The sequence below is a fragment of the Podarcis tiliguerta genome (genome assembly GCF_965153285.1).
Source record: "Podarcis tiliguerta genome assembly, chromosome: 1".
In the NCBI taxonomy this organism is placed as follows: domain Eukaryota; kingdom Metazoa; phylum Chordata; class Lepidosauria; order Squamata; family Lacertidae; genus Podarcis; species Podarcis tiliguerta.
In genome coordinates, this window is record NC_139534.1 from 88,458,194 (window position 1) to 88,485,930 (window position 27,737).

General features: G+C 42.8%; 1 protein-coding gene across 4 annotated transcripts in view; it reads right to left on the reverse strand.

Moving 5' to 3' along the window:
- Positions 1-4,008: 4,008 nt before the first annotated feature.
- Positions 4,009-27,737, reverse strand: part of DCAF5 (DDB1 and CUL4 associated factor 5) — a 43,299-nt gene continuing 19,570 nt past the window's right edge. For all 4 annotated transcript variants that reach the window (XM_083398279.1, XM_083398282.1, XM_083398281.1 and 1 more), the window contains exons 6-9: positions 22,461-22,674; positions 14,639-14,705; positions 12,664-12,791; positions 4,009-6,851 (exon numbers count right to left, since the gene is read on the reverse strand). In XM_083398279.1, the coding sequence (XP_083254405.1) occupies positions 5,070-6,851; positions 12,664-12,791; positions 14,639-14,705; positions 22,461-22,674 (2,191 nt within the window). In that variant the 3' untranslated portion in view covers positions 4,009-5,069. The remainder of the gene's footprint in view (positions 6,852-12,663; positions 12,792-14,638; positions 14,706-22,460; positions 22,675-27,737) is intronic.

Consider the following 27,737-nt stretch of genomic DNA (forward strand, 5'->3'; position numbering starts at 1 on the left):
TTTAGCACACGCTTCACCCCAAACACATGGCTGGGTCATTTTTAAGTTCCAGAAACAAATAAGAACATATGGAGGAATCTGTCTCTTCAGATGTTAATGCTGCCATAAGCTTCTAGCCAGCACAAGTCCGTTAAGTTAAACCTAGCGGACTGCAGACCAGTTTGGCTGCATAACAACTCTTGATCTATTTATTTCAAATTGAAAACAAATTTAGGCCCAAGTTGTACATATATACAAGTAGGATACTTGGAAAGGTTTATTCATCTTGCTTATTTTTCTATCTATGCTGGGGCAATGCATACTCATTTCTACTTGGTTCTTCCACAAACTCCTCAGTCAAGTCACTAATTTTCAGCTCATTTCCATCTATATCAAATTGTAGTAGCACTGGCCTGCTTCACAAGGTTACTGGGAAGAGAAATTGGAAGGACATACTTTGCACAATGCAAGCACATCATTCTCTTTCCTCTGTAATAATGTTAGCTGAAAATCAAATAAAGCAGAGGTTTCCTGAAGGGTGCCATTTTTAAGTGGAGAAATGGAGAATACCAAGCAATGTCTGGTACACTACAATCAGGTCCCAGAACTAAAAACAGTTCATAGAGGAACAGTAGCTAGCCTTCCCAAAGGTAGGACAAATATACGATGGTCATGATTACAGTTGATGGCAATTGTCTTTGGATTTGAGGAGTGGGCCTCTCAAACTCTTTAAAAGCCCTTCTACAAATGAATTACTAGTGACAACCTTGCGCATGGCTTGAACATGCCCCATTGAATACAATATGTCTAAGTTGGCTTAGGCTAACCTTAAATTGGCAAGTTGCACTAAGATGCAGTCTTTAATTCTGCACAACTTTGACGTAGCCACAACTATGTTGCAGCAGAATTAAGGATGTCATGCTTCTACAGCATCTTAGGTTAACAGAGGTTCTCATTTACAGTGCAAGTAGGTAACTTGGAGAGCTATGTTATTATTTTAGGTTTTGCAACAAGTCTCTCAAACCATCTGCACAATAGCCATAAAAGTTTTGCTGAAGGTATTTTCTTTCACATGGCTAAAATGAGCCCTGGATCAATCACAGATGGTTGCTGAATATTTCTGCAGCAGTTAACATTGCATATTTTTAATCTATTTTTACATAAACTAGAGCTATCTGCAGTTAGATTAAAAGTTATCTGGTGTTCAAGCATACCTATGACCAAAATATAAAGGTGTCTTTGAGAACATTGAAAGTAGTAAAAGAATTTAATTCCAGAAAGCTGCTACTTATCATAGGAAGGAAAGGCCATCTGCAATATTATCCTTCATTCCCCATAAGGAGAAACATAACAAAGCCAAACTAGCCAACACATACACGACTACTCTGCAGTTATTAAAAATATACCCTTCTTTAAATCAGTTGCAGATTTGGTCCATCAGTGCAGCTATAAGTTAAAGCTTGCAGTCATGTTTTTGTTTTTTTTTAATGTAAGAACTGCTGTGTTCTGTCAAACCATTGATTAAGCTGGTTCAGTGTTATGTCTCCCAATATTCACTGGCCAAATGATAGAAGGGATTTCTCATCTATGGGCATGGTGGTGCTCCTAGCAACTGGGGTCATGTGACCTTTTACCATAGAAATTCTGGTCAACATGATTCATAACCACCCATGATTTTATATTCCAAATAAAAATTTCAGTAATTTCCTGGTTTTTTAAATGGCAAAGCTTGTTCCCATTTCCTTTAAAATTACTGGGGAGATACAAGTCAATGGAATTTTGGCACCTTACTGTAAGGTCTCCTAATGAGGAATAAGACATGGAGGAGAAACAGTCAAGACAACATAATCCTCAAGAAAAAGTCTTTGTTGACTTGGTTGGGTTTGGGAGCTGCTGCTCTGCAACTCCACCTGTTTTGAGTGCCAACGTATGTGCCTGTAGATAATAGTTTAAGTGATAAAATGCGGAGGGGGAGGGGGAAGAACTGCAAAGCTCCAAACTACAGAATGAGTAAGTTCAAGTTACGAAACACACAAAAAAGTTTTACCCCAAGGTTTGTGCTTTCAAGTTACAGTGACAGGAGAGGAAAATCTATCTGCTAACTATTATGCTATTGCACAGTGCTTTCCAATTGCAAAACCATAAGCATTTGCTTTCTCAAATCTTTGCGATGGAGAAACTCCCTCCTCAATGCACTTACACACCCACCACACCACAATCAGATTAATATTAATTATTTGTAAAGCAGATCAAGTTATTCGACTTGAAGCATATCCACTCTGCCTTTCATGCTTTCACTTCTCCCTTGGGCAGTATATTTTCTTCCATCTCCTTTACCTCGTCTTCCAGTTCTTCTGAAATCCCCTTTTCCATTTCATGAAGGTGGCCCCCTTCCCTTTCCCCAGTAAAAGCTTAGCCATAAAGCAACACTTCCAAAACCAGGGCTGTAGAGCTTAGTTGAGCAGCTGTGTATTACAGAAGACCCTTTTTGCATGAAATGCTAAGCACCAGTTAATAGATTCAAGAGACACACTTTCCTTTTCATTCATCATTAAAGAGGCCCCCCAAATTAATGACTGCCCCCACCCTTTGGCCATTGACACAGCAGCATACAATATACACAAAGGAAAATTGTGCAAAGTACTACACAACAGGGCACCTCATTCTGTCATTTTTGGTTTGGTTCTAAAACACTGACCTGGCAATGTAGGACGCTTCTATTAGAAGAATCCCCTAGCAAGTGATGATCCAAGGAACGTGGAGAACTCCTCAAATTCCAAGAGAAGGCTCAAGCAGTTTCAGCACTAGTGATGCTCCGCCACAATGCTTAGCATTTTATTTTTATATTTATTGTTTAAGACAGTGTTCCCAAACTCCCCCCCTAAAAAACTTGAATATTGCTGAGGGTACTGGTGCCACTTAATGATCCCCCCTCCACCGGTTGTAGTAATTGTAATGTGCCGTGCCAGGTGCTGTATGGTTTTTAATTGTATTTTTAAGAGAGCTTTTGTGGGTCTCTTGAATGAAACTCTGGTTCAGGTACTTAGTTTGGAAAGCCCTGGGTAAGAGTCACTTCAGTACAATATTTCACACAGCCATCATAAATCTTGTGCAGCAAACTATGCCAGCAATCCTACACAAACTTATGTGGGACGAAGGGCAGTACCCAATGAAGTGGTCCCGTTGTTGCAAGGACCCAACAAACCTTCCCCTCCCTTGCCCAACAAACCTTCCCCTCCCTTGCCCAATCTGCTCTTCAGTATTGGGGTACCACCAGAGCATATTTGGGGAGCATGAGAGGGGAAGCACAGAAGTCTTTGCACAAATGGGATGCCCTTGTTAGATGCAACACTAAGTCCAGATGTACTCAGTGGAGCTTGCTTCTGACTAAAGATGCATAGAAAAAGGCTGCAAAGTAGATGGCTGTTTGTTTTGTGGTATAAAGTTGATTAGTTCCTTCACATTTGTATAGGTGCCCATTTCATAAATGGTTCAGTATGTACAAAAATCAGGAAGAGACCAAAGGGAAGAGATCTTAAACATGTGTGGAGTAGGACTCCTACTGAAAATCTTCCCATCCCACCCCTTCTTAATCTATATTTGACTTTCCAAAATCACACAAAACCATTAAGACACGCTCTAAGCAGTGAAATATTAGAGGAAAAGAGCTCCAGCTAACACTAAAGGACACAGCAGTAGGGCTGGCACCTACCAACCTACTTTGTAAGGTGGGAAGGGACAGGCAAACCACCCAAAAGCAGAGCACAAATCGTAACAGCATCTAGGGGAACCCTTCCCCCCATCCCCCACCCTGTTGAGTACGGTTGTGCCAGCCACCATTATTAAAAACTCTGCAGGTAACGTACAAAAATTGGCTGATTTCTGACATTTCTGTTTACTTGGAATCCCAGAAGAATTTACCAGTGTCAAGTGTTGAACTGCAAGGCCATCCCCTCTCCAGTATATAACTATTGTATTACAAAAATATATACCAATGTTATGGTTTACCATAAAAAACAAGATAGTCAATACACACAAAAATATTTGTTTAATTGGAAACCATACATCAATCTGCACCTTTTGAACAGTAGTGCAGGACTTGTAAAACCAGGGTCTCTAAAGTCAGCCTACTGTTCCAAAGAAGATCAATTATTTTAAAAAAGGAAAAGAAAAGAAGAGAGAACCGGGTCTCAAGATTCAGTTTACGCTCACAGTTAGCTTGTTAGGTACATCAATATGCATTTTTCTCCTCCGAGTTACACTAACCATCTTTCCTGGACTGTATCACCAGTTTCATGCAGACACAAGAGTTGTAGCTACATACAAGATTTCGTGTAGCTTTCCTGCAAGTTATTTTGTAAATCAGGTAATAGCTTAGGGACAGCAAATGAAGCCATGGGAAGTACAGCAGTGCTTCCAGATTATACCTCTAGTGAATTTCAATTGGAGTGGAGTCTACGTTCTAATCCAATGACAAATATGGCTACTTTGTGGGAGGAGAGGCTTAACTTTAGAAGAAGGAAAAAGAGCAAGGTCATTCTGGATACTACCTTAACAGTTTCAAACAAAACCATCTCCTGCCTCTTGAATGAGTAATTGGATTACTTTAAGTACAAACAGCTGTGTGATGTTACTTTACATACATAAACCATGAGAATGCTTCCACCAAATCAAACAGTCACTCTTCTTTAAGACTTCAGAAGCATGGGAGAGGGTTAGAAGGCTGCACCCAATTTGCTCCCATTTTCATGTGCAGAAAAACACCCCAGAAGCATCAGTCATAGATGTCAGTTGCCTATCACTCAAGTCAATGAGACTATAAAACCCACAGTATCAACACGCAAATAATTCTTTTCAGAAGAGTAAGATTTACAATAGCCACGTTAGGTAGCTAGCTGAACAAACACCACACATCACACGAGAATAAGTCAACTGTCTGAATAAGGATTTACTTGAACAGAACCTTGTAAGGGTACACTATACTCAGTCTCATTTTAAAGGTTGATTAGATTTTTTTTATACAACATAGCCCCTGGCAATTTAAAATAGACCCACTGGAGAATGGAATGGAGAACTGGAAATGTGACATTTCAAACCCAGGCTGCGTGTGTTTTTAACTTCTTTTCTGAGGAAGACTTCTCAGAATCTGTGTCTTCAAACTCTGTTCTATGCCTTTTCTGTCGCCCACGGATCTGCGAGCCATCACTGCCCGGAAGATGCAACTCGGCAGCTTCCTCTTTCGTGCTCACGGTGTGACTGGGAGAGTCTGTTGCAGACAGGCTGCATTCCTTGTGCAAGGATGTGCATGTCTGCACAAGGCTGCCATTATCAGCATTTAAGTGTAATTGTCTTCCTTGAGCCATAGCCTCCTGCTCTCCAAAACTCTGTCCGTTACTAAGGTAAGAAGAGCGAGGGTGCAAGTGACCATTATTGTGGTTTGCACAGGAATTGTCCGTGTTCCTGTCCTCATTGTCATCTGTTGGGTTTCTAGAGTAATTTCCAGATCCACTACAGGTGGCAGCGGTGGAAAATGAATCCTTTGAGACAACCAGTGGGTTGTGGCTGGGGGCAGGTTGACAATTCTGGTTACTTTTCTGCTCCACAAATCCGGCAGGCTGGCTGCGTGGCTCTTCAGTGCAACTACTTCGGCCTTTGCATGTGGCTTTTCCATTGAGCTTCTTCATCTCAAACGAATGCTCCACAGTCCCACTGTTTCCGTTCCCTTGGGTGACGGTCTCTTGATCCTCCAGCTGCCGCTGATTATCGCATTCATGATCTTGACCGTTTCTAGAATTTTCTGCCGAGCTACGTTCCTTGAAGGTTTCCTTGTTGCGGTTTTCAGTAGAGGGATCCTGCCCACCTTGGGTTTTTCTGCTCGTTCCAGGTCTCCCTTCACTTTCCCCACCTCCATGCGAAGTTTCGCCATCTTTGTTAGCTGCATAAGACATATAAGAATAGTGGAGCCACCTGAAAGCTTTGTAGATCTTCCTGTCTACAGATTCACTTTCTGAGCAAGGAGAGACCTTCTCTTTGCGGACCTCAGTATTTGCAGTACTCCTTTCGGGAGATGAGGCTGGAGAAGGAGAGAGGTCATCCACTTTGATCTGGGGATAATCATAGAGGTCTTCGCCTAAGTAGGTGCTTGTGTTTTCTGTGCTGGCATTTGCATTAGTCCTTTCTTCCTTTTGTGGCTTCTGCCTGCGCCTTAGTGCGTTGCGTTGGCGGGTTGAGGCACGGCGCTCATTCAGTTCCTCGTCATCTTCTGTGCTGCTGCTGCTGCTGGAGCTGCTCGAGTCATTCTCTTCGGGGCTTGGGGACCTGGGCCTTGGGAAGAGATCAGCATCGAGCTCCGTCTCACAAGTATTTTCATCAGAATCAGACTCGTTAGAAAGGGCCAAGAGACGCTTGTCTTGGTACCTCCTCAGTGCAGACAAACGTTGCTGGCGAGAAGCCACAGCTTCTCTGGCTGGTGGAGATTCGGTAGATCTCAAGGTTCCCAAGTTATAGGCAGCTTCATCCGATTCTTCCGTCATGTGAGGTGGGGAGTGATGCAGAGAGGTGGAGGACTCAGACTCACTATACCCTGAACGCTCGCTTACTCCGGCATGGAGCTGCAGGATTGTGCTTTCACTAAGGTCACTGTCGGAATCAGAGCTCCACCCCTCAATCTCTCGACGGACCAAGGAGTCAAAAAAGGCCATCATCCGTGGATCCTCTTGGACTGACTGATTGGCATAGTCATGAGACAGGCCACTGCCACTGTTAAGCACAAGACTAATGTACTCTTCATGTGTGTACAGACAACGGGAATCATCCTCGATTTTACCATCCAGATCTCCTGTGCAACCAGGCTGCCGGTAAGGACTCCAGATCTGTAAAAAGAATAAAAAGAAGTGTTGCTTTATATATATCACCCGGTTGCTATTTTAATGCTTTTCAGCAGTCTACTGATATACCTATATCATTTTGCAAGACTATTGGTGTAGCTGATCTTAAAGAACAATTCTTTTTACTCAGTTTCACAAAGATGTTCCATTTCACGTGCAAAATGTTTCCCCACCTACACTTGAGGATTCACAACTCATAAAATGCTTCCAGCTTGAAATGAAATGAACGCCAGACTGCAGAGCTCTATTTTTATCTAATAGGTGTTTACAAGTGGGGGGGGGGGAGAGAAAGGAGGTGGTAAGAATACTAGGTTGCTTTCTGAATAAAAGTCTAGGCAGTAAGGAAAGCATTTGTTTCCCAGGAAACTAAAGCTAGAGCTTGTTTTAGAGACGTGTTGTTGTGTTTCATCAAGTTGCATGGTTCAGCATCTCAGCAGTTGTGGATGGCTGCACAATGTAAGCTGAACATCTATAATGTTTGGTGTCTTACAGTGCTTTTATATTTTGTTGGAAGACGTCCAGAGTGATTGGGGCAACCCAGTCAGATGGGTGGGGTAGAAGTAATAGAATAGTAGTAGTAGTAGTAGTTATTATTGGTTCCCCTATACTCAAATGCCATGATAACAGAAGTGCAGCCATTTCCAATCATGTATGCTTATGAGGCTGATGGGGGTGCTTAGAATTTTGCTGTCCTACCAAGTATTTCTTAAAAAATACACCTAGGCTAGCACTAAAAGACAATTATATGGTTAAATTAGCACAGATGAGCAGAACCACCTGACACCATTCACCTCCCAGGCAGAAGGCTGTGCTTGCAAAAGAGGATGATCATGCCTGTTAGTGTACATTTATTCTCATTTAATCACTAACAGCAGACATGATCCATCCTCTTTTGCTAGCATATCTATGCACATGGGAGGTAAACAGCATAGTAGGGCTTGGAGGTAATGCCCATTTATCCTAATCTGATTCTTAAAAAAATTAATTGCTTGACAGCCCTTCTGTAGCAGCCCTACCTCCCCACCTTCATTTAGCCCTCACCTAAGTTGTGGCTTGGGGCCTTCGAGAGACGTGCTCTACATATTTATCTTATTTTAGTTCTGCTATTTATTATCAGCCTTTCACCCCAAGGGGGGGCCAGGCCAAGTAAACAGCAGGGTGGACAATAGAATAGACCCCTACAGAATTCCACAGGTCAATTCCTAGGGTGTCAAGTAACAGCCCTCCCCCAATTGCTCCTTTCTGGAACTGACCCTGGAGGTAGGAACATAACCCCAGTAAAATGGTGCCCCCCCCCCCAGTCAGTCCAGAAGAACACCATAGTCATCACTACCAAAAGTCAGAGAAGTCAAAGAGAATACACTGGGTTACATTCCCCTTCTCTCTCAACAAAAGTCATCAGCCAAGGCACCCAAAGCAGTTTCAGTACAATGAAGAGGCCTGGAGCCAGAATGAAATGGGTCCAGATGCTCAGCTTCCTTCAAACAGGCTTAAAGCTGGACCCACCACCATGCTTTTAATCACCTTGCCCAAGAAGGGGATATTTGTGACTGGGTGATAGTTGTTTAGTGCTGCTGAGTCCTGATAGGTCCTCTTAACAGTCCTTTAAAGGAACCAGTTCAATAAGTAGCTGAATTCAGAAATGCCTCCCTCAAATTATTTCCCCCAGAACAAAAAGTACAGACACCTGGAGTTTGTTCCTAGTTTAATTCTGCATAATAACAGAAGCTGCATAATAACGGAATAGTCCAACTTTGAGGAAGACCTGCAAGGAACACCTATTGGATCTGGGGAGATTCCAAATGTCAGTAAGGAAAAATAAATACAAGTCTTTAGTTCTCATGTTTCTGTACAAAAGTTTGGGTTAGAAAGAGGGTATCAAAACCAAAGAATAAGTTAGGCAGTAATCAAAAGGGATACATTTTAATGGCTATTGAATTTCCCCTTCAATTATTTGAAAATAAAGTCAGGAACTTCACACCCTTCCCTCACTTTCATACCATCCTCAATCCTCAAACCCACTTTGAAAACCTGAATCCTAAAAACATGACTTTGCAGAAGAAATCCTTGTAAAGGCACTTACTACCAAAGAATGTAACAAGATAGACATGACTCCCACCTTACCATTTTCTCCTTTGTTTACCTGCCTACTAAGATTTCACTTCATGCATCTGACAAGTGGGCTTGAGTCCCTGAAAGCTTATGTCACGATATATGCATTTGTATTGAAGGAGACACAAGACTGATTGTTTTTTGTTGCAAGAGATGAACACAGCTACTCTTTGGGAAGATTTTAGAGTTGGGATAGAAGTTGAGAAGTAAGCAAAGCCCTTCAACGGAGCAACCTTTTTTTATCATCACCTGCAGTTGCCAGGAAAGCCTCAGACTCCTTTTACATGCAGGAAGGTAACCTTTCAGAGATGTCAGGTTAAGTCACATGCCAGCAAGATATTTTATGCTGTGTTCAGGTAGGCCAAATTATGATTTTGCTGCAAGTGTATATAATTAGGTGTGCTACATCAAATTATCCTATAAAAGCAAGAGACAGATAGTAGCATGTCTCTATGGTTGTCTCCATAGAAACATGGCTGAAAAAACCTTCCATCTCTTACATAGTAGTGCATTTCAATTTTCATTAAAGCACAAATCAGCAATACCTTACAACTTTCCCTCCCACACAGTTTGACAAGTTGCCACTACCATCAATAGTCAGTTCAACACTGCCCTCCTGCTGTCAAGCCCTCTACAGACTTCAGTCAGTTTCTCTCAATAGTGTACACAACTCTACCTTTCTACTGCTTGCAGAGCAACATCTGCCTGCCAAGTAAGCTTTTCTACAGTCTCCTCCTTTGACTCACCATTATGTTCTCTCTGAATCATGGCGTTGCTTCATAATCTCCATTTAGTTTAAAGTCTCTTCTCAAAGGCTATCTTCCACATAAAAACTTTACACAAAATTACTCTGTCATCAAGCCATGCTAACAATTTAAATAAAGCTGGATTTTAAATTTACTTTAATTCATAACACGCCAAAACAGAAAAGTCACCAGCAGCTGTCCACACCCGCTCATCCACCTCTCAAATTCCTCTCAAGGCCAAGTTCTGGCAACCCCTCTAAGGATTTAGGAGCCAGATAGATCAGCTTACTGAAGGGTTATTAAAATTGGGAGCCCTTGCAAAGAATTGCTCTGTTGGGTTCCTGCCAATTCAACCTTACCCAGGTGAAAATTCCAGTGTAGGGCCTCACATTTTGATCTCAACAGGTGGGAAAGTCTATAAGGGGCTCACAAGGCTGGCCTACAATGTGTGATCGTAGGTTATGAGCTTAGGTGCGAACAATCTGAAGCTGAGCCATTCTTGTCCCAAAATAGGAGGTCTTGCAAAAATGAGGACAAGGCACAGAAAAAACTGGAGTTCCAGCATGGCAGTTACATACATCAATATTTCTTCTTCATAATTAGTTTTAAGCTTGTATATTAGAAAAAACAGGCATGTTTCACAAATACACATGCTGAACCTATGATCTAACATGAATTCTCTTTTCCAGTGGCATTCAAGCACCACAACCTTTCAGGTTGGGAGAGCTCTTGAAAAAGACACTTAATTGAATCAATATCCCCCCCCCCAAAAAAACCTAAAAATAAAATATAGGTGCAACAAAAGCAACACAGGGGCTGTTTATATACATACAATAATCCAACAGACCAAGTACCGTCACCCAGGAAAGATTCAGAGCTTCATTGGTTATTACACCCAAATTTCACAAGAGGCTTCAAACTGAACCAATTAAGTCTATGCGTACTGTATACCCGTTTGGCAGAAACTGGTGTAAATACAGTTAGGGCAGGCGTCTCGAAAACAAGAAGCAAGGCATTTCAATGGTATACAACACAGTGTAATTAAAATCCTTGCTTGTGCTGCTGCCAGATATATCCCTTTTTAAATATGCATTAGTATCTGGAGAATAGGGTGAGAAAGCAGTAGCAAACTCAAAGAGCAAGCCAGAGACACCGACTGAATATAGATTCTTGGTACTGTATTATGCAGACAGGCAGTGGACCATGCTGGCAGGATTTGGGCCAGCCATGACCCCCAGCTTGTAAATAGCCAACAGGGTTACAGTCAGTCAATCAATGTGCAACTGACTAAAGTGTTTACATGATATACCTCAATTACTGCCATCTGCCCTAAAGACATTTACAAAGCTCTTCAGCGGATGGTTGAAAACAGAACAGGTGTAGAATTAAATCCTCTTGAACCTGCTTTCTAAGCCTGCAGGGCACCTGTATATACATAAAAGAGCACAAGATGATCTACTCAAGGGTTCAGCTCAATGTCGGTGAGCCAGTCTGGTGCAGCAACAAGGGAGTTGGGACTTGGACCAGGAAGAGTTTCAAGCCCCTCTCCACCCATGAAACTCCCTCTCTCCCAACTAAATGGCTACTTCACAGGTTTGTTCGGCGTTTAGAATGGGTAAAATCCTGGATTTGAAGGAAGGCGACGCAAATGTGGCCAATGTGTTCTGTGGTAGAACCAAAACCAAGTATGTGCACCATCCCCAAAACAGCTAATGTCGTGGTTTGCGCCCAACTCTGATAACCTCACCGCTGCACAGGCAGTAGCCTCTAAGAGTGTTTCAAGCAATTAAACATTTCAGACCATCTACTATTTTCATAAATATTTATCAAGTTATCACTCCTTACAACTGTGTCTTGCATGAACATCTGGAGAAGCTGAGTGTTGTTTCAGATCTTAAGGGTTATTTACCCACAGAACAGGGGGCGCCAGCTATGGACATATTTACAAAGTGGAGAAACTATTGGGAGCACCATGTACATCCCACAACTATGCACATGGGTGCAGACGCATTCCCTTCACCCTGCCAGTATTTAGCCCTGGGAACGCCCTTTGGCTCCCCACTAAGCTTAAGTGAGGGTGACCAACCCAGAGTGCGCAGCAGGGAAGGGGTGGGAGGATGGGACCCTGCAGGTGTCAGGGAAGGCCTCCAAGGGCATGTATTCCTCCATGGACACTGAAAAAGCCTCCTCTATGAAGAGGGGCTCCCTGAGTGGACATGCTTTCTCTCAAAAAGCACCCCTCAATACAGTTGCTGCTCTTGATAAAAGACAACTGCTTAAATGCCTTGGACAACTCATTTGTGGTTTTTATTGCAATTATTTGTTATGTTCTAAACAGATTTCATATATGTATATAGTTTTAATTCTATTGATGTTTAATTGGTTTTTTTAAAATGTTTTTAGTGAGTCATGTTTTTATGTGTAAGCCACTTTAGAAACCTATAAGGGGAAAAGCAAGGTATGAATAAATATTATAATAATCGGCTCAAGGAAACCCTTTGTTTCCTTGATCAAGTTTTCAGCGCCCCCCTTCCATGGCAGCATTTCAGTAAACAAGCAACCCCCCACAAAACCCAAATATGTGGGAGACATGAGCAGGCTGCCAACATTTTATCTAGTTTGGTTCTCACTGAGGGGGATAAAGTGTGTGGGTGTCTCGACTGTACCAGCTTTGATTAGTGCAGTTATATTAAACATGCCATTTGCTGGTGTGTGTGGCTGCCTTAACTTGTATTTCCCAATAAATGAAGAATATGAAGCACATTCTAGCAAAGAACACAAGTCCTGCATGATCATAGCAACCAACTGTTCTGCTTAAGAACACGCATCACAGAGAATGAGCAAGGAAACGTTTACACATTCAAAAGAAGTTTCATTTACTTTAAGATCTGAGAAGAGGATACTCAACAGCCATGGCAAAGCGGAGGAAAAGGGCTCACCTTTATAATCTTTTCCACACCTGAGGAGCAAATCATGTAGGTGTGGGGATTAAATCGGACCTGATTCACAATTGAACGATGACCTTTCAATACCATAAATGCACCATTAACCACCCTGCCGATTCCACCTGGAAAAAAACAGCAACAGAAGAGAATAGCTCCATATACCAAAGAATAGCTTGTTTGCACTGAATCTGAAATACTAGCTGTGTACAGCTACAGGCCATAAGTCCACCACTGCCCTTATCCCACTTGCACCTTCCACTAAATTAGTCACTATTTCATTGGCAGCAAGTAAAACTGCCTTAAGTCAAGGACACCCTGACTCTGGACTATGCCAGTGGTGAAATATTCAAAAACTCCAGTAAGCCTGCATGCATGCATACCACATATAGTTGTGAAAAACAGCATATTGATAACCAATGTAACTGGAACAGAACAGGCTGAAGATAGGAATGCCTTGTGGAGATGTGCTGCAGCATTTCTCATCAGATGAAGCTTCCAAATCATAGTCAGTCTTTCCCTTAGCAACTTCAGAACTATGGGCAGGCAGATAGATGGCCATTCCATTTTACTATACTGTTGGTACTAACTATTATCCAGAAGGTAAAGTAGTGATGGCCTCAACAGAGATGGGAAGAAAAGCTACTTCAAGTAAAGGGCAAGCCAACACAAATGCTTTTGTTTTTATCTACTCTCTTGGTGGTTTACCAATTGATTAGTCACTGTAATGCTTATGGCAGATCCATTCCTTGATCCAAACCAGGATTCCAGGTTGTTCTGAGTTAAGTGTAGACTAGTTCACCCCAGGACTTACAGTAGGCAGACTGGGGGAAAGGGAATTCTGGAAGGAAGAACGTAGCTGCAAGTAAGGAAGGAACTCTAAAACAAACCTGCTATCTAATAAGACACAGTACACGTCCTGGTTCTTATGTTTCTAAGAATCCCAGGTCTCTGAACCCAACAGGTCTTTGTCTCCTTTTTCACAGGAGAACTACATTCACTTGGTCATAAAAATATAAGGCTGGGTTGGTTCGGTCACCAAAACCATGGACCTTTAGGCAAGTCTTGACAATTAGAAGTGCCGAAAGTACTGAAGAGAACCAAGTTTTCTCCAAAAAGCCCTTTGACTGTAGCGCTTGGCAGCACAGTAAAGAACTTATTACTTCATGTATTTCAGCTTGGTCACTCAACCGCACTGCTCAACGATCGATGCCTCTGGAAGCCCAGAAGTGGAACATGAAGGAACCTTCACTTTGATTTTCAAAAAACAGCCATGTTGGGGACACAAAAGTGAGAAAGCAGTAACACTCATGACAACATACATAGACCAACAAAGAGCTAAAATTAAAGCACTAAACTTAGTGCATGTGTGTTTCAGTAGCTGTTAATATTGTGAATATGTAATGCTTTTTTGTGTTTTAGCTGTTGCATTTCTAAACTGTTACATACTCGGATTGATTGCATCAATGAATAGCACAGTGTTAGGTGAAAAATACAGATACCTGTATTCCCCGCCCCTACAAGGCAAAGAGCAGCTAAGGGGGAGAGATGATTTTGATTAAGAAGGCGATGGGGACGAGGATATATACATACACGTCACACACAATTCAGGAGAACTTCAGTGCTTCCAAGCAGACATGCAAAGGATTGCAAACATCACTGAGTTTACACAAAGGTATGCATGTACAGGAAGGCGGCCCCAATAATGCACCTCTTGCGTAAATTGCTAATATTGTAGAATAGTGTTCCCCAAACGTATAATGATTGTATACCTCTTTTGAGAGGTTATACCAGTGGTAGGCCTTTTTGGGAGAAGATAATTTGTAGTTTTAATATCTAGACTAGAGCAAATTCTGCCATGTACCCTCTGAAACTCTTCAGTGTAACACCACACTTTGGGAAACACTGTTCTAGAAGACTGCTTTTCCTAGTGGTAGTAACTTAATTTGTAAGATTCTACAGGAACACTCACCTGCTTCTGGATCCGGAGGAATTCTCCACATGTATAAATTAAAGTCATCAGAGCCAGAGAGGATGTACTGTTAGAAATAAAAATACTAGTAAGTTACAACAAATTCACCACTAAGGCAGCCCTTGAAATATACATATTTGGAAGATTCCAATAGCTTGATTATATGAAGCAATACATATATAGTCTACATGCCTAGAATTCGTATTGTTCGTGTGGTTGCAGGTCAAGGACTGAAAATATAAATACCAGGGATTCATGATAAACCAGTGGGGAGAGGGAAGGCTTTGATTTTAAAAATCAACAAAAATGATACGCTACAATCTAATGCATATTTACTTTCCAGTCCCATTGAAATTATACCCATAAAAATCATGCTACACAAGTCAAACACCTGCCCCTGTTCTAGTCTTCATTTATGATTTATTTGCTTTAACATCAATGGAATTCTCCCTCAAATTCACTCAATATGCCCACTGCATGAAAGTTCAAAGTACAGTACTGATAATTTTAAAACCTTCCTTCCTCAAAGTACATTACTAGTCTGTTTAGCAGAAAAAAGAAAATAAAACACAATTACCGTATTTTTCGCCCCATAGGACGCACCGTCCTATAGGACACACCTAGGTTTTTTTTGGGGGGGGAATAAAGGGAAAAAAATTATTCCCCCCCCCCAGGCATGGGGCTGGCGTGGGGGAAGCCCGAGCTTCCCCCGACCCCAGCCCCCAGAACAGCCTGCTATCCGCAAGCCTAGGGAGCCGCGCCGGTCTCCCCAGGCTTGCGGACAGCTGTGCGAAGCCCAGGCGCGCTCTTTAGCACGCCCGAGGCTTCGGAATGCAGGCAGCTCTGTGCAACCCTCCGGAGCCCGGTGCGGCTTGGCGCCGGAGGGTCGCGCAGAGCTGCGCGGACCCTGGGAGGGCAGCTCTGCGCGACCCTCCGGAGGCCAGCGTGGCTTGGTGCCAGGCTCCGGAGGGTCGCGCTGAGATGCGCGGAGCCCGGGAGCGCAGGCAGCTCTGCGCGACCCTCCGGAGGCCAGCGCGGCTTGGCGCCGGGCTCCCGAGGATTGCGCAGAGCTGCGTGGAGCCCGGGAGGGCAGGCAGCTCTGTGCAACCTTCCGGAGGCCGGCGCGGCTTCGCGCCGGGCTCCGGAGGGTTGCGCAGAGCTTCCTGAAGCCTGTATTCGCCCCATAGGACGCACCCACATTTCCGCTTCATTTTTGGAGGGGAAAAAGTGTGTCCTATAGGGCGAAAAATACGGTACACTTATAGAAGAACTGGGAAACTGCAGAGGTATGCAGAGGTATGGCCATTTCCTACCACAATTTTAAAAGTTGCATATGGAGCTGAAATGTTATGAAAAAAGGAAGAACACCTGAGAGCAACTTTGTGGGGATATAGAAAGTTATGTCTTTTACAATATTTGACCAATCTCCAGTCTGTGCCAACCTGATGGCCAACAAAGAATTCCTCATATTTGTAACCCAGTAGCACAAAGAAAGAAGGGAAAATAAGGCAAAAATTTAGTTTTTACCCCTTATACAAAGTTGATTCAATTTTAACCAAAGAGCACTTAAAATACTTTACAGGCAGAAACTAAACAATTAGAGTAGCCAAACAAATTGACAAAGTAAATAAGATGAAGATCCTTCATTCTCAAGGACTCAGAAATAAAAACAAGCAGCTGTAAAACACACAGTACACTCCAATGTGGAGAAGCCTAGCTGCTTTACCGAACTTGGATGTGCTCATTCCAACTGCAAGGATATTTTGTCCTCACCCTCACCAGAATTCTCAAAATGTAAAGGTGTTCTGGCACTCCAGCCTAGTTACGGCCAGAAGAAAACAGTCACACAAGGAACTCCTTTCCATGTGAAATTTTATAGAGATCTGCTTATAAGAGGACAGCTTTAGAGAAGTGCTGCCAGTGGAGTCCCTTTTGGCAAATGTTCACAATGTCCAAAAAAGGATCTAGCACAGGAAAGTTGCTCAGGCTGTAGATGTGAATGCAACTACACATTTCCCCCAATAACTAAAGAGTATCTTGCACTTAACAGCCAGCCAAATGCAGCCAACACTCTGCTGGTGGTTGGTGAGTTTCACTAAGCTTTTACAATTGCAAGTGTCCCAACACACAGTTGTAGCATAGTCACTCAGTTTAACAGTCTTAGTGTAGAAGAAGTAGCAGTAATAATAATTCTATTCTTTATTCCCCACCCTTGTTTGCGTGAAGGTTCCTCAAGAGATGAAGTTTCCTAAAAGAAGGAAAAATGAAGACCCATCTCTGTTCTAGTCAGTTGTTTTTTAGGAGCGTGGTCAGAGAAGCTGCTCTTGTAGGATAATATGAAGAAAGTTGTTAAGAAATATGTGCTGCCTGCTGTGTCTCCAGCACTGAGGATACATCACATGAGACACCATGGCCTGGTTCACAAGGCCTGCAAAACCAGACCTTACCTTACTAAGCCTGTGTTGGCTCCTGGAGAGAAGCTTATAGCCGCTGTGCTCCTCCCTGGTCATTTTTGCTGCAGCACTGTGCCAAAGCAAGTCAGGGTTGGTTTCGTGTGTTGTCTGCACTTGGGCTCATGGCTAAGCTTTCTCCTTCCTAATCTCATGGTTAGCAAGCAGAGAGCTGAACCACAAGCCCCAGTTCAGACAACACGCTAAGCCATGCAGCAAATGGGACTGGAGGGGAGAAAAGGTGCTGCAAGCTGCTCTCTGGGATCCTGCACACTTGCGTGGTTTCCCTAATTCAAGGTTTAGCTTAGCGTTTCATGCAAATCGGGCCCAAGCCTACTCTCAGGAAGTGTGTGACCTAAAGCAGCAAAAAAAGTGCTTCTCATGCCAAACACCCCCCCCCCCATTTCCTACTCCCACCAAGATCTCCAAACATTAAAAGAATGTGTTCAAACACAACATTAACAGTCTTTTGGGGGGAAATATTCAAAGTCATTTGATGAGCAAAGATGTAAATCATCCTCCATCTGCGACTAGCTGCAAACAACCGAAAGGGGAGGGGAGGAAAGGCTTTTGGATGACAAGCTGCTGATTCAGAAGTTTGCCTTAGAAGGAAGAAAATTCCCAGGCATGGTTAATAGCTGTTGCTGCACAAAGCAGCAATCCCAGAACTCTATAAACATGCCTCAATTGTTTAGAATGAGCCATCCTCAGACTGCTGGCTCTGCTGCTTCCTTGCCTGCCTGAACCTCCCCTCCCATTTCTGCCCCAAAAGGAGAACATACTACAGGCAACTGATGCAAAATGGAATATGATCAGCAGCAGTTACTGCGGTCTTAATAGCAGTGCTTTTTGCACATTCTGGAATTCAGCCACCAACAGGAATAAATTTTTCTTAACTACTGTCTGCTGGAAAATGGTCGGCATCTTGAAGCTTTTATATTTCCGTAGGTTTTGCTGAATGCAAAGTATTAAAGAGGAAAATTAAAGCCAGCCCTTTTCTCTTGCTCCACATTTGCTTGCTTCTTTTGTGTAAGGCAATTCATGACTGACAGAGCTTCTTACATCTTAAAGAGCCAAATTACACATTAGGTTAGCTACATAACTGGGCCTTTTAAGATTTTTTGTTTTTTACACAGTTCACCAGCACAGGGCTCCCAATGCTTATTAGCACCCTAATGTGGGGGACTGGAGTGTTATTAACCCTTAATATCTCAGCTATGACACCAAGAAATCCCCTCTCCTCCCCAGAGCACTTTTGCACTTCAATTAATTGCTTGTTGTTGTTCAAATAAGGAAACAAATAGACAAATGTTGCTTTAAAAAATGGATGGCCTGCTTGACACCACAGGTATGGGATATGACTGACAACTAGACCAGGGCTTAAGAGAAGAATAGCTTGTCTAAAGCCACCCACACCGTTCCCAGCACATGCAACTTCCAAAATTCGGTTCAGTTTGGATTGCCATCTTCACACTTAAGTGCCGTTGAATCTTTCCCTTAGTTCCCCACCCTGCCAACAGCAGCACTCAAAAAAGTTTCCCAGGTTGTTCATCTGCATGAACTCTCAAGTCTGTGGCAAAAGCCAGTTCCTACTCTCAAAATAGTCACAGGACAAAGAGCAGCTTCCTATTTTACATCTCTTCAGATATATAAAATTCCATAAATTTTGAAGCAAATGAGGGTTGCTATAAATTTCAATACTGATAACTGCAAAACCAATTGTTCTGTTTTGTGATATGCTGCTTATTTAAACAAACACGTTCTACAGCTCTGTACACACACATGTGCACCCAATATATAACAACTGATAATTAGGCAGAAAATCAGGAATGACATATTTCTGGAAGCAAGAAAAGGCATAAAATAAAGGTAACCTAATAAGAGTAAGCTATTGGGGATAAAAATTACTTCAACATTCAAATGTTCAGATTAATTCCCTCACTCTTTGACCACTCAAATATAATTCTTCAAAAAAAAATCCTAGCCTTCAGCTGTTTGAACAGTATATATCATGTCAATATCAGAAATTAAATACATGGCCCTGTCTATATTTGCTTTCAATGTAATAGGTCTCATAATAGCCACTGCTGCCCCCCACTGGCAGTATAGGGTAATTCCAGCGTTTCACCTCAGTAAGCTTGCCACTTAAAGTTACCAAGAATATATTTCTTACGGCCTTAATGAAAACATTCAAAATTAATCATTGTAAATGCATTTGAAGATAATCAGAAAACCTTTATAAGGTGTATTTAGGTCATCATTCCCTGCAATCCCCTGTTCATCATAGAAGTACAACTGTTTCAACATTAAAGGTAATGGTACCCCTGCCCGTATGTGCCAGTCTTGCCAGACTCTAGGGTTGTGCGCTCATCTCACTCTATAGGCTGGGAGCCAGCGCTGTCTGCAGACATTTCCGGGTCACGTGGCCAGCGTGACAAGCTGCATCTGGCGAGCCAGCGCAGCACACGGAACGCCGTTTACCTTCTCGCTGGTAAGCGGTCCCTATTTATCTACTTGCACCCGGGGGTGCTTTTGAACTGCTAGGTTGGCAGGCGCTGGGACCGAGCAACGGGAGCGCACCCTGCCGCGGGGATTCAAACCGCCGACCATGCGATCGGCAAGTCCTAGGTGCTGAAGTTTTACCCACAGTGCCACCCGCGTCCCTTGTTTCAACACTAGGCTTGTAAAAAATGGTTTGTCCACATCTAGTTTATAATTTGAAAACAAGCCTGTATGCCTGGTGGAATTAGGGAAATCTTATCAGTTAAACTTAGAGAACAGCACTGCTTCTGAGAGGGAATTCACGTGGTATGAAGTAGTCAAGTGCCTGCCCTTTCCAACTAAAACTGATACAGTGGAACCTCGGTTTTTGAGTGTCTTGGAAGCTGAACGATTCAGAACCCGAACGCTGAAAATGCTTCCATTTTTTAACTAGCCTCAGAATGCTTAATGTTTCCTACCCTGAACCAAGGCAAATTCCTAGTGCTGCAAAAGCATGCAAAAAAAATTCCCCAAGGTTGGGGGGGGGGGGGGAGAATGCTGCCAGTTCTATTCTTAAGTGGCACTGAGCAAGTTCCCTAGTTTATTTAAAAACAAAACAGCATGTAAATGAGTTGTTTTAGCCACTGCTCTTTCTAGGAGCACCATGTTGAAAGGCAAAACCCAAAGCATCCTGACCAGAGTCTTTCAGTGTGCAGAACTCATCCTAAGGAATGCTGGAAGAGCAACCAAGTGACTGCTGCATTCCTGAAACTTTCCTGCACATGCATAATATCAACAAAGGAGACTGAGTGGTGATGTAATGTCTGAGGACATGCCACAGAGTAAAGATAATTTTAGTTTTATTCAGAGAGCACACGTTAACTCTTGCTTGAAAAAAGCAGCAAAGTAGTGCTTTTTATTACTGGTGGCCCGGAGCTTTGCTACGTCTTCAGCGAAGCAAAAGGGAGAGGGGAAAATGAATTTCAGAACTAAGGAGAAATGAAAGAGGCAGCACTGATCTAAAACAAAGGAAATTTCTCATCAAGTCTTGGAATTCATTCCCTAGCAGGCTGAGATCTTGCTAAATAAATTCATATTTCACCAAACTTTACTCACTTTTTATTGATAGAGGAATCAACCTAAGTAGAAAATTGGGGGGAGATGACACATGCATGACACAGGGAGGAGTCAGGGGTGGAGCCAAACACAATAGCAGTGCAGCTGCAATGGCTGGTGACTCCTCCTTTCTGGAGCCTGGCCTCCTCCTCCAGCCACTTGCCCGGGGCTGCTTCCCCTCTGTGGCAGCAGGAGAAGCAGCGTCCAACCACTGAATCAGCACTGAACTCAGCTCCACACACTGCCTCCTCTGCAACTGATTGTTCTCAAAATTGGGGTGGCACCCCCCATATTTTATGGGAGGGGTGAAGGGACCTGGGCCCCTTAGAGTTGGCGCCTATGTGATAGCATCAGTGCAGCTACAAAAAACTAGACTCCCCCTCCCATAACACTACCAAAACCAGGCATTCTGAAGACTGCTTTTTCTCCTCTCCCTTCCGCTGCCTAAATAAAATATATGCAAGTTCCCAACAGCATTCATTTTTAATTTTTCTCAAGCCCCCTCCCCCTCTCCCAACCATACTGCACCAGGCTTCTTCGTTCCTCCTCTGTAACAAAGGAAAACACTCGCCCCCTTCCAAAAAAAAAATGGTGGTGCAACTGGCCTGAGCCACATGAGGTCAGATAAGTCATCATAACCCACTAGATCATCAATATCCTAAAGAGTAGGTCTGAAGACACATGGGGTCATCACCATGCAGAAACAAAGCAGCTCTGAGTCTGGTCGGTGCCTGGGTGGTGACTGAACCACATGCACCCCCCCCTTTGGATTCCATGATGAAAACACGTGGGTTATAAGTTTAAGAAATATGTAGAAACAAAGGGAAAGCAAATAAGCACATTATCATCTTTCTAAACATTTGCACTAGTCATCTCAAATCAAGGCAACATGGTGTACAACCTACTCCCAGTTAACATTTCTGCATTAGCCAAGGCACGATTCGTATGGAAATATAGCCATGTAACAGCTCTGCATGGTGTGCCATTTGCTTGCTTGCAACTATTTGCTGTGAAGCACGGTCCAAGTTCTTGCATACCACAGTAATATGGTGAAACGCAGCAAAGCCATGTTGCAAGCAGCTGTATGCACTAAAACAGCTCGCCATGTGGGAGTTTTTGGGAATAAACTTGTATGGTGCGTTGATGGAGTGGAAACAGAGCCTTAGCCGCCACAGTTCCATTACCTTGTTTAGTATCAAAGTATTTCATTTCCCCCCTTTAATGTGTCTAGTCTGAAAGTCACATTAGTGGGGTGAAGTGGACAGTGGATTTCAACCAGAGACATACAATTTCTTATGACCACCCAGGTGAGGAGCTCAGTGGACAACCTGGGTCAACTACCATCTCTCGGCCTACTTCACCCCACAGGGTTGGCTAAGTTATGTGGGTATGTTGTCCAGGTCTCTCAGTGTTAACACCCTTCTTTGTTTTAAGCAAGGGGGAAACTTAAATATAGGCACACTGACCCTGTGTTTTAATGCCATGCCATCAATGCTCTTGAAGTGCCCACTGAGCCAGTATGGTGTAGAGGTTATATTGTCGGACTAGGACCTGGGGGACTGGGGTTCAAGCCCCCACCTGGCAGTGAAACTGACAGGATTAACTTGCACCGGTCACTCCCTTTCAGCCTACCTCACAGGGTTGTTGTGGGGATTAAACAAGGAGGGAGAGAGCCATATATGCCACTTTAAGCTCCTTGGAGAGCAAGGTGGGATATAAATGCCACAAGTGAAATATTTATTCAGCTCACAGACTTGGCAACTGAGGCTCTTTACCTGATCGCGATCACCTGCAAAACAGCAGCTTTTCATGGTACAAGAATTAAAGTATCCTTGGTTGTCAAACTGGAAGACAGGCAGACGGGAGTGGATGTCATAAAGGACTGGTGGCAGCCGACGTCTGAGAGCAAGCAGCTGTGTTCCATTGCTGTTAAACCGCACACTCATGGCACTCTGAAGTGATAGATTCCCACCATACCGGAGCAGGGAACTAGGAAACAAGAAACCAGAAAGAATCAGATGGGCTGCCGCAATTTAACTAACATGAAGCATCTATCAGCCAGCCCTCCTTATCACAACAAGGCAGGAAGGAGTTCAAAGGAGGCAGAATGTCTATAGATGTGTAACTGTGTTCCATGAACCACACTTCTCCATATATTACTCAGACGTCCTAAATAAATTTCCAGGAAGGAAACCTGAGGATCCAATAAGCCAACCAAGCTCTATACTTAGGACTAACTTATGAATTAGATGTGTCGCAAAATTTCAGTTACATTTTTGGCGAAATCTCAGACAAGTAGCAATGTTTATTTCAAGTCCCAAATCCAGTTAAGAGTATTTGCTAAAACTTTGGCCACAACTAACTCATTCTGATAATTTCAGACGGACATGCAGGTTCAACTTTAAACAGGATCATGGCCTACTACTATAATTCCCTGCCCACTTACAAGGAAATAATCTCTTGTTGAATTCAGGAGGACTTTAATAAATGAACAATAATATTTCAGCTATTTATATACAGGTTTCTAAGTGGTGTACATACAAATTACAAAAGACGTACAGTGGATAAAATCAATTTAAAATTAATCACAAAACAGGAAACTAAATAACCTGTTGAAAAGCCTCTGAGGTTCAAGAGGGAGGGAGCCTTTCTGATCACATCTATTAAGGAGTTCCAAAGAATTGGGAATAAAATACTCAATGCATGGCATCAGGTGGATACAAACTGTCTATCCAAGTCACAGAGGAACTATTAAGATAGTAAATATAAATAGGGTTTGGCTCCCAGTGGACCACAAAATTTATTGTGGCAAAAGCATTCATAGCTCATTCACTTACTGTGTCATAATCAGTGCTTTTCTTTTGCTAAAAAAAAAGGAGATGCTGGTTTGCACATTGATAGAAGTACCATGGGGGCCAGTACAAAATGATTTTGCATACAGCAGGATTAGAATTTTAAATTAACAGTGGTAAAAGTATTAACCTATTGAAAATCAATCTTTCCCAGCTATTGAATGTCATCATAACTAAAAACAGTTTTCAGTTCATCTAAAGGAAGTCTCGCAGTCAGAGAAGCCAAAAGAATGGGATTCCTCCTTCTCATTTCCAACCAGCTTCCTGCCCCTTCAAACCTCTCATCAATCTTTCACAAAAAAATTATACTGGAGTGTAACGTCCTCCGCCTCTTCTATACTGTTACAAATGTCTACAGATCAAAACTGCTGTTAGTGACAGGCCAAGCCAAGCTTTGTTTCTTTTCCTGGTCTGGTAGCAACCCTATCATCAATCTATTTCCCCCTTTCTCACATGACAATTTGCTTGGAAATACTAACAGTTTTCAACAGAACGTACAGTACTGTATACAAGCTACAATGGTAAATTACATCTTCTGTGCAAGGATGGAGCCCCAGCTATACGATTGGTGCTAAATAATAATATGCAGCAGCTAAACCAGGTTGAAAACCTAGCTTGGTCCCCCATCCCAATTTATATAAACAAGAAGACGGTTATTCCACAGCAATTCCTTTAGCCTTACTTGTTGCTTCACATAAACATCAGAAAGAACTTTCTAAGAGCTGTTTGACAGGGGAACAGACTCCCATGAGAGGTGGTGGACTCTTCTTCCTTGGAGGTTTTTAAGCCGAGGTTGGATGGACACCTCCCCTGTATGATCTATTTCATGGGTCGGCAAATGAAGGTCCATGGGCCGGAACAGGCCCAATTGCCTTCTGGATCCTGCCCACGGATGGTCCGGGAATTGCTGCGTGGATCGCAGAACGTGCGTTCTTTCCCTCTCCCTCATACGGCAGCAGCGCCTCCTCCCTCCCTCCTCCTGGCTTCTCCCCGCCCTGCCTAGAGGAGGAAGGAGGCTGGGCTTTGTTGGTGCCAGCAGCAGCATTCAAGCAGCCACCATTTTAAGCAGCCCCTCTCTGGAGTCCTTTTGCTCGCCGCTCATTGTCTTGCCACTGCCGCCACCAGTGCCTGCTGCTCGCAAGACACAGGTGGCTCGTGGTGCTCTTGCATCATATCAAAATATAGTCCGGCCCCACACAAGTTCTGAGGGACAGTGGACCAGCCCCCTGCTGAAAAAGTTTGCTGAAGCCCTGATCTCGTTGATATTGCAAGGGCTTGGACTTGATGACCCTTGTCGTCCCTTCCAACACTACGATTCTATGATTCTATATTATGAATTCCTCTACATATAAAGTATTTCCTGTTTATTAAACTTGCAAATATATTACCATATGTCTTAGTTAACTGAAACGGAACATCTGGATTAGCTCAGCTGGTCTCTCAGTTGAAACTTTTAATCTCAGAGTCAAGGGTTTGAGCCAGACATTTGGCAAAAGATTCCTGCATTGCAAGGGGATGGTCTAGATGGTCCTCACGGTCCCTTCCAACTTGACGATTCTATGATTCTAAACATTTAACTTTCTCCCCTATACACTGCAGCAGAATACGTGAACAGGCCATGGTGATGTCATTTGCCACACAGATCCTATACAAAATGATAAATGAAGCAGGATCTGTGGAACAGCAACATTTTGGGTCTTAATCCAAGAATAGATTTTTTTAAAGGTTAAATCAGTTTTTACCAGTAGCTAACAGACAAATGAGAAGAGAGAGGATATGACAAATGGGAGCTACTGTCTGCATCAGCTAATGGTTTCCTTTCCAGGAAAAATAGACAAGATAGTCTAAATAAAGCTTTTCTCCCTTTGGCAAGTTTTATGGATGGATTGTTTTCCTGAGGTTTGAAAACAGCCACTTACTGCCAACAAAGTGCAAAGAAGGAAGGCATAGCACGAAGTTGGGACATTTTTTAAAAGAAAAAGAAAAGCGAGAGGAAGAAATGACAACAACTGTATTCATAATATGAAATCTGCATATCTTGATCTGACACACCTGACTGAATTGCAAGCTTGCCAGGGGTGTCAGGAAATTACAGTCACTGAGGCGGAGGAGGAAAGGGCTGAGGAATGGGCAGGAAAGAGCTGACAGTTTCTAGCACTGCTGTTTACAGTATAATGGGGGTGGGGGAAGCAGAGAGACTTTAAAGGAGAAGGAGGACTCAATGCCCTGAACACTCAACACGCAAGAACAGACTAATACACAGTAGTTAATACAACTGCCAAGCTAATATTTTAACCCATCTAATATTTTTTGACTGTGCAATAATGATTTACGGTAAGAATGGCATGGGCGGGGGGAGAGAGAGACCCAAAAGTTAAACAGGAAAAGTAAAGTTAATTTAAATCAGGCACAGGCAAACTCGGCCCTCCAGATGTTTTGGGACTACAATTCCCACCATCCCTGACCACCGGTCCTGTTAGCTAGGGATCATGGGGGTAGCAGTCCCAAAACTTCTGGAGGGCCAAGTTTGCCTAAGCCTGATCAAAATGGTTTATCAAGGTGAATGATAAGCATACAAAAGGTTAGGGGAGAAGAGGATATTGCAAGGCAGGATTTTAAATTGCCTTTGAAGGTGGAAGGTAAGTCTGTGCAGACTTACAGAGCTATCCTATCACATCCCAGATAGCAAATTCATTCTCCCAGTGCTTATCCTTATGCAACTAACATGGCACCATCAATGCACAAGAAACAGCCACAAGCAGGCTTGAAGAAGCACAAAACAATATTTAAAAGCATGTTCCACAGGCACTGGATCCTTTCTGGCTGTTGTGGGAAGAAATGGAAAAATGGGGTGAGGAGAGTGGAAGGGAGTATCGAGTCCAAGGCACAGCTAGAACCCTGCCCTCGAGCACACATGGCAACCGTTTGTTGCAGATCTGACTTGAAGGACTAAATTTGCTTAGAATATTTAAGTGCCTATTTGTTAGCAAACCAAAACTGAACCATCCACGTGGCTTTATGTGGAAGTAAAAATGTCAAGGTTTTTTAAAAGCAACATGAGCCTTGTACCCAGATATGCAAACCATGAAGAAAAGGCCCCTTAAAAAAAAAAAGTCACATGATGACTGATTATTGCCAGCCATTAGCAAGACCGCTGAAACAGGCAAAAATGTCACATGATGTTTTAAATCATGTGTGGGGAACCTTGCTCAGCCCAAGGGGAGACATTCCCTCATGAGAAACCTTCCAAGGGCCACATGCTGGGAGAGGGGGCGGAGACCATGGTGAAGCAATTTTAATCTTGTACAGCAAGCTAGTTTCTTTGCACACCCCTTTCCTCCATCCAGAGAAGCAAGAGACATTATCAGAGTTCAAGGACACATTGCAGCCTAGTCAAAATACCTGGGGCAGTGAGGGGTCAGGCCTAGGGAGATTTCTGAGGGTTAGGCATAGAGGCCTGAGAGGCCACATTTAACTCCCTTGCCTGAGGTTCCCCACCCTTGTTTTAAGTAAGCAAACTGTCTCACAATTCCAGAACTATAGCCTTTTTTTAAAACCTTACAATGGCATAAACCTTTATCGACAAGTCTAGGAAGTCCAAATCTAGAAAACAGTCCTGGAATGATTATGCTTTGTGGCCTTAGGATTTGGATGGATAATATTCACCAACGTATAAATTGCCACACTTAGTTCTATATATGCTACCATGTATTGGCCTTACGCACATTGTGATTTGTTGGCACCTCCTCGTGGCAGAGAAGCCTCATAACAGCTTTGTTTAAACCACCCACGCTATTCAGAAGAGAAATGTTTGCTTGTGGTCTCAAACGAGCAGAGGTTGCTTGAATGACCTTCTAAAAAAATAAAAAAAAAAGGCCTGGGACAGCCCATGCCATGTCTTTTGTTTTGTTTTTAAAAGATATTTATTGAGATTTCAACATATTACAAAAATTAGAAAGAATAAAAAAGAATAAAAAGAAAAAGAAAATACAAAATAAAAACAGTTAAAAACAAATCAGTCTTTCCATATCTTATCTTTCATTTACTTGTTTCCCTGACCTCCTCACACCTCCCTTTCTTGTATTCCAGTTCAGTTGGTTAATTCAGCAAATCCTTTCCCTCTTTAATTTTATCTTAATCTTTTATCTTAATATATTATAGCTTTAGATTATCACCCGTTAACAATCCATTTTACATGTT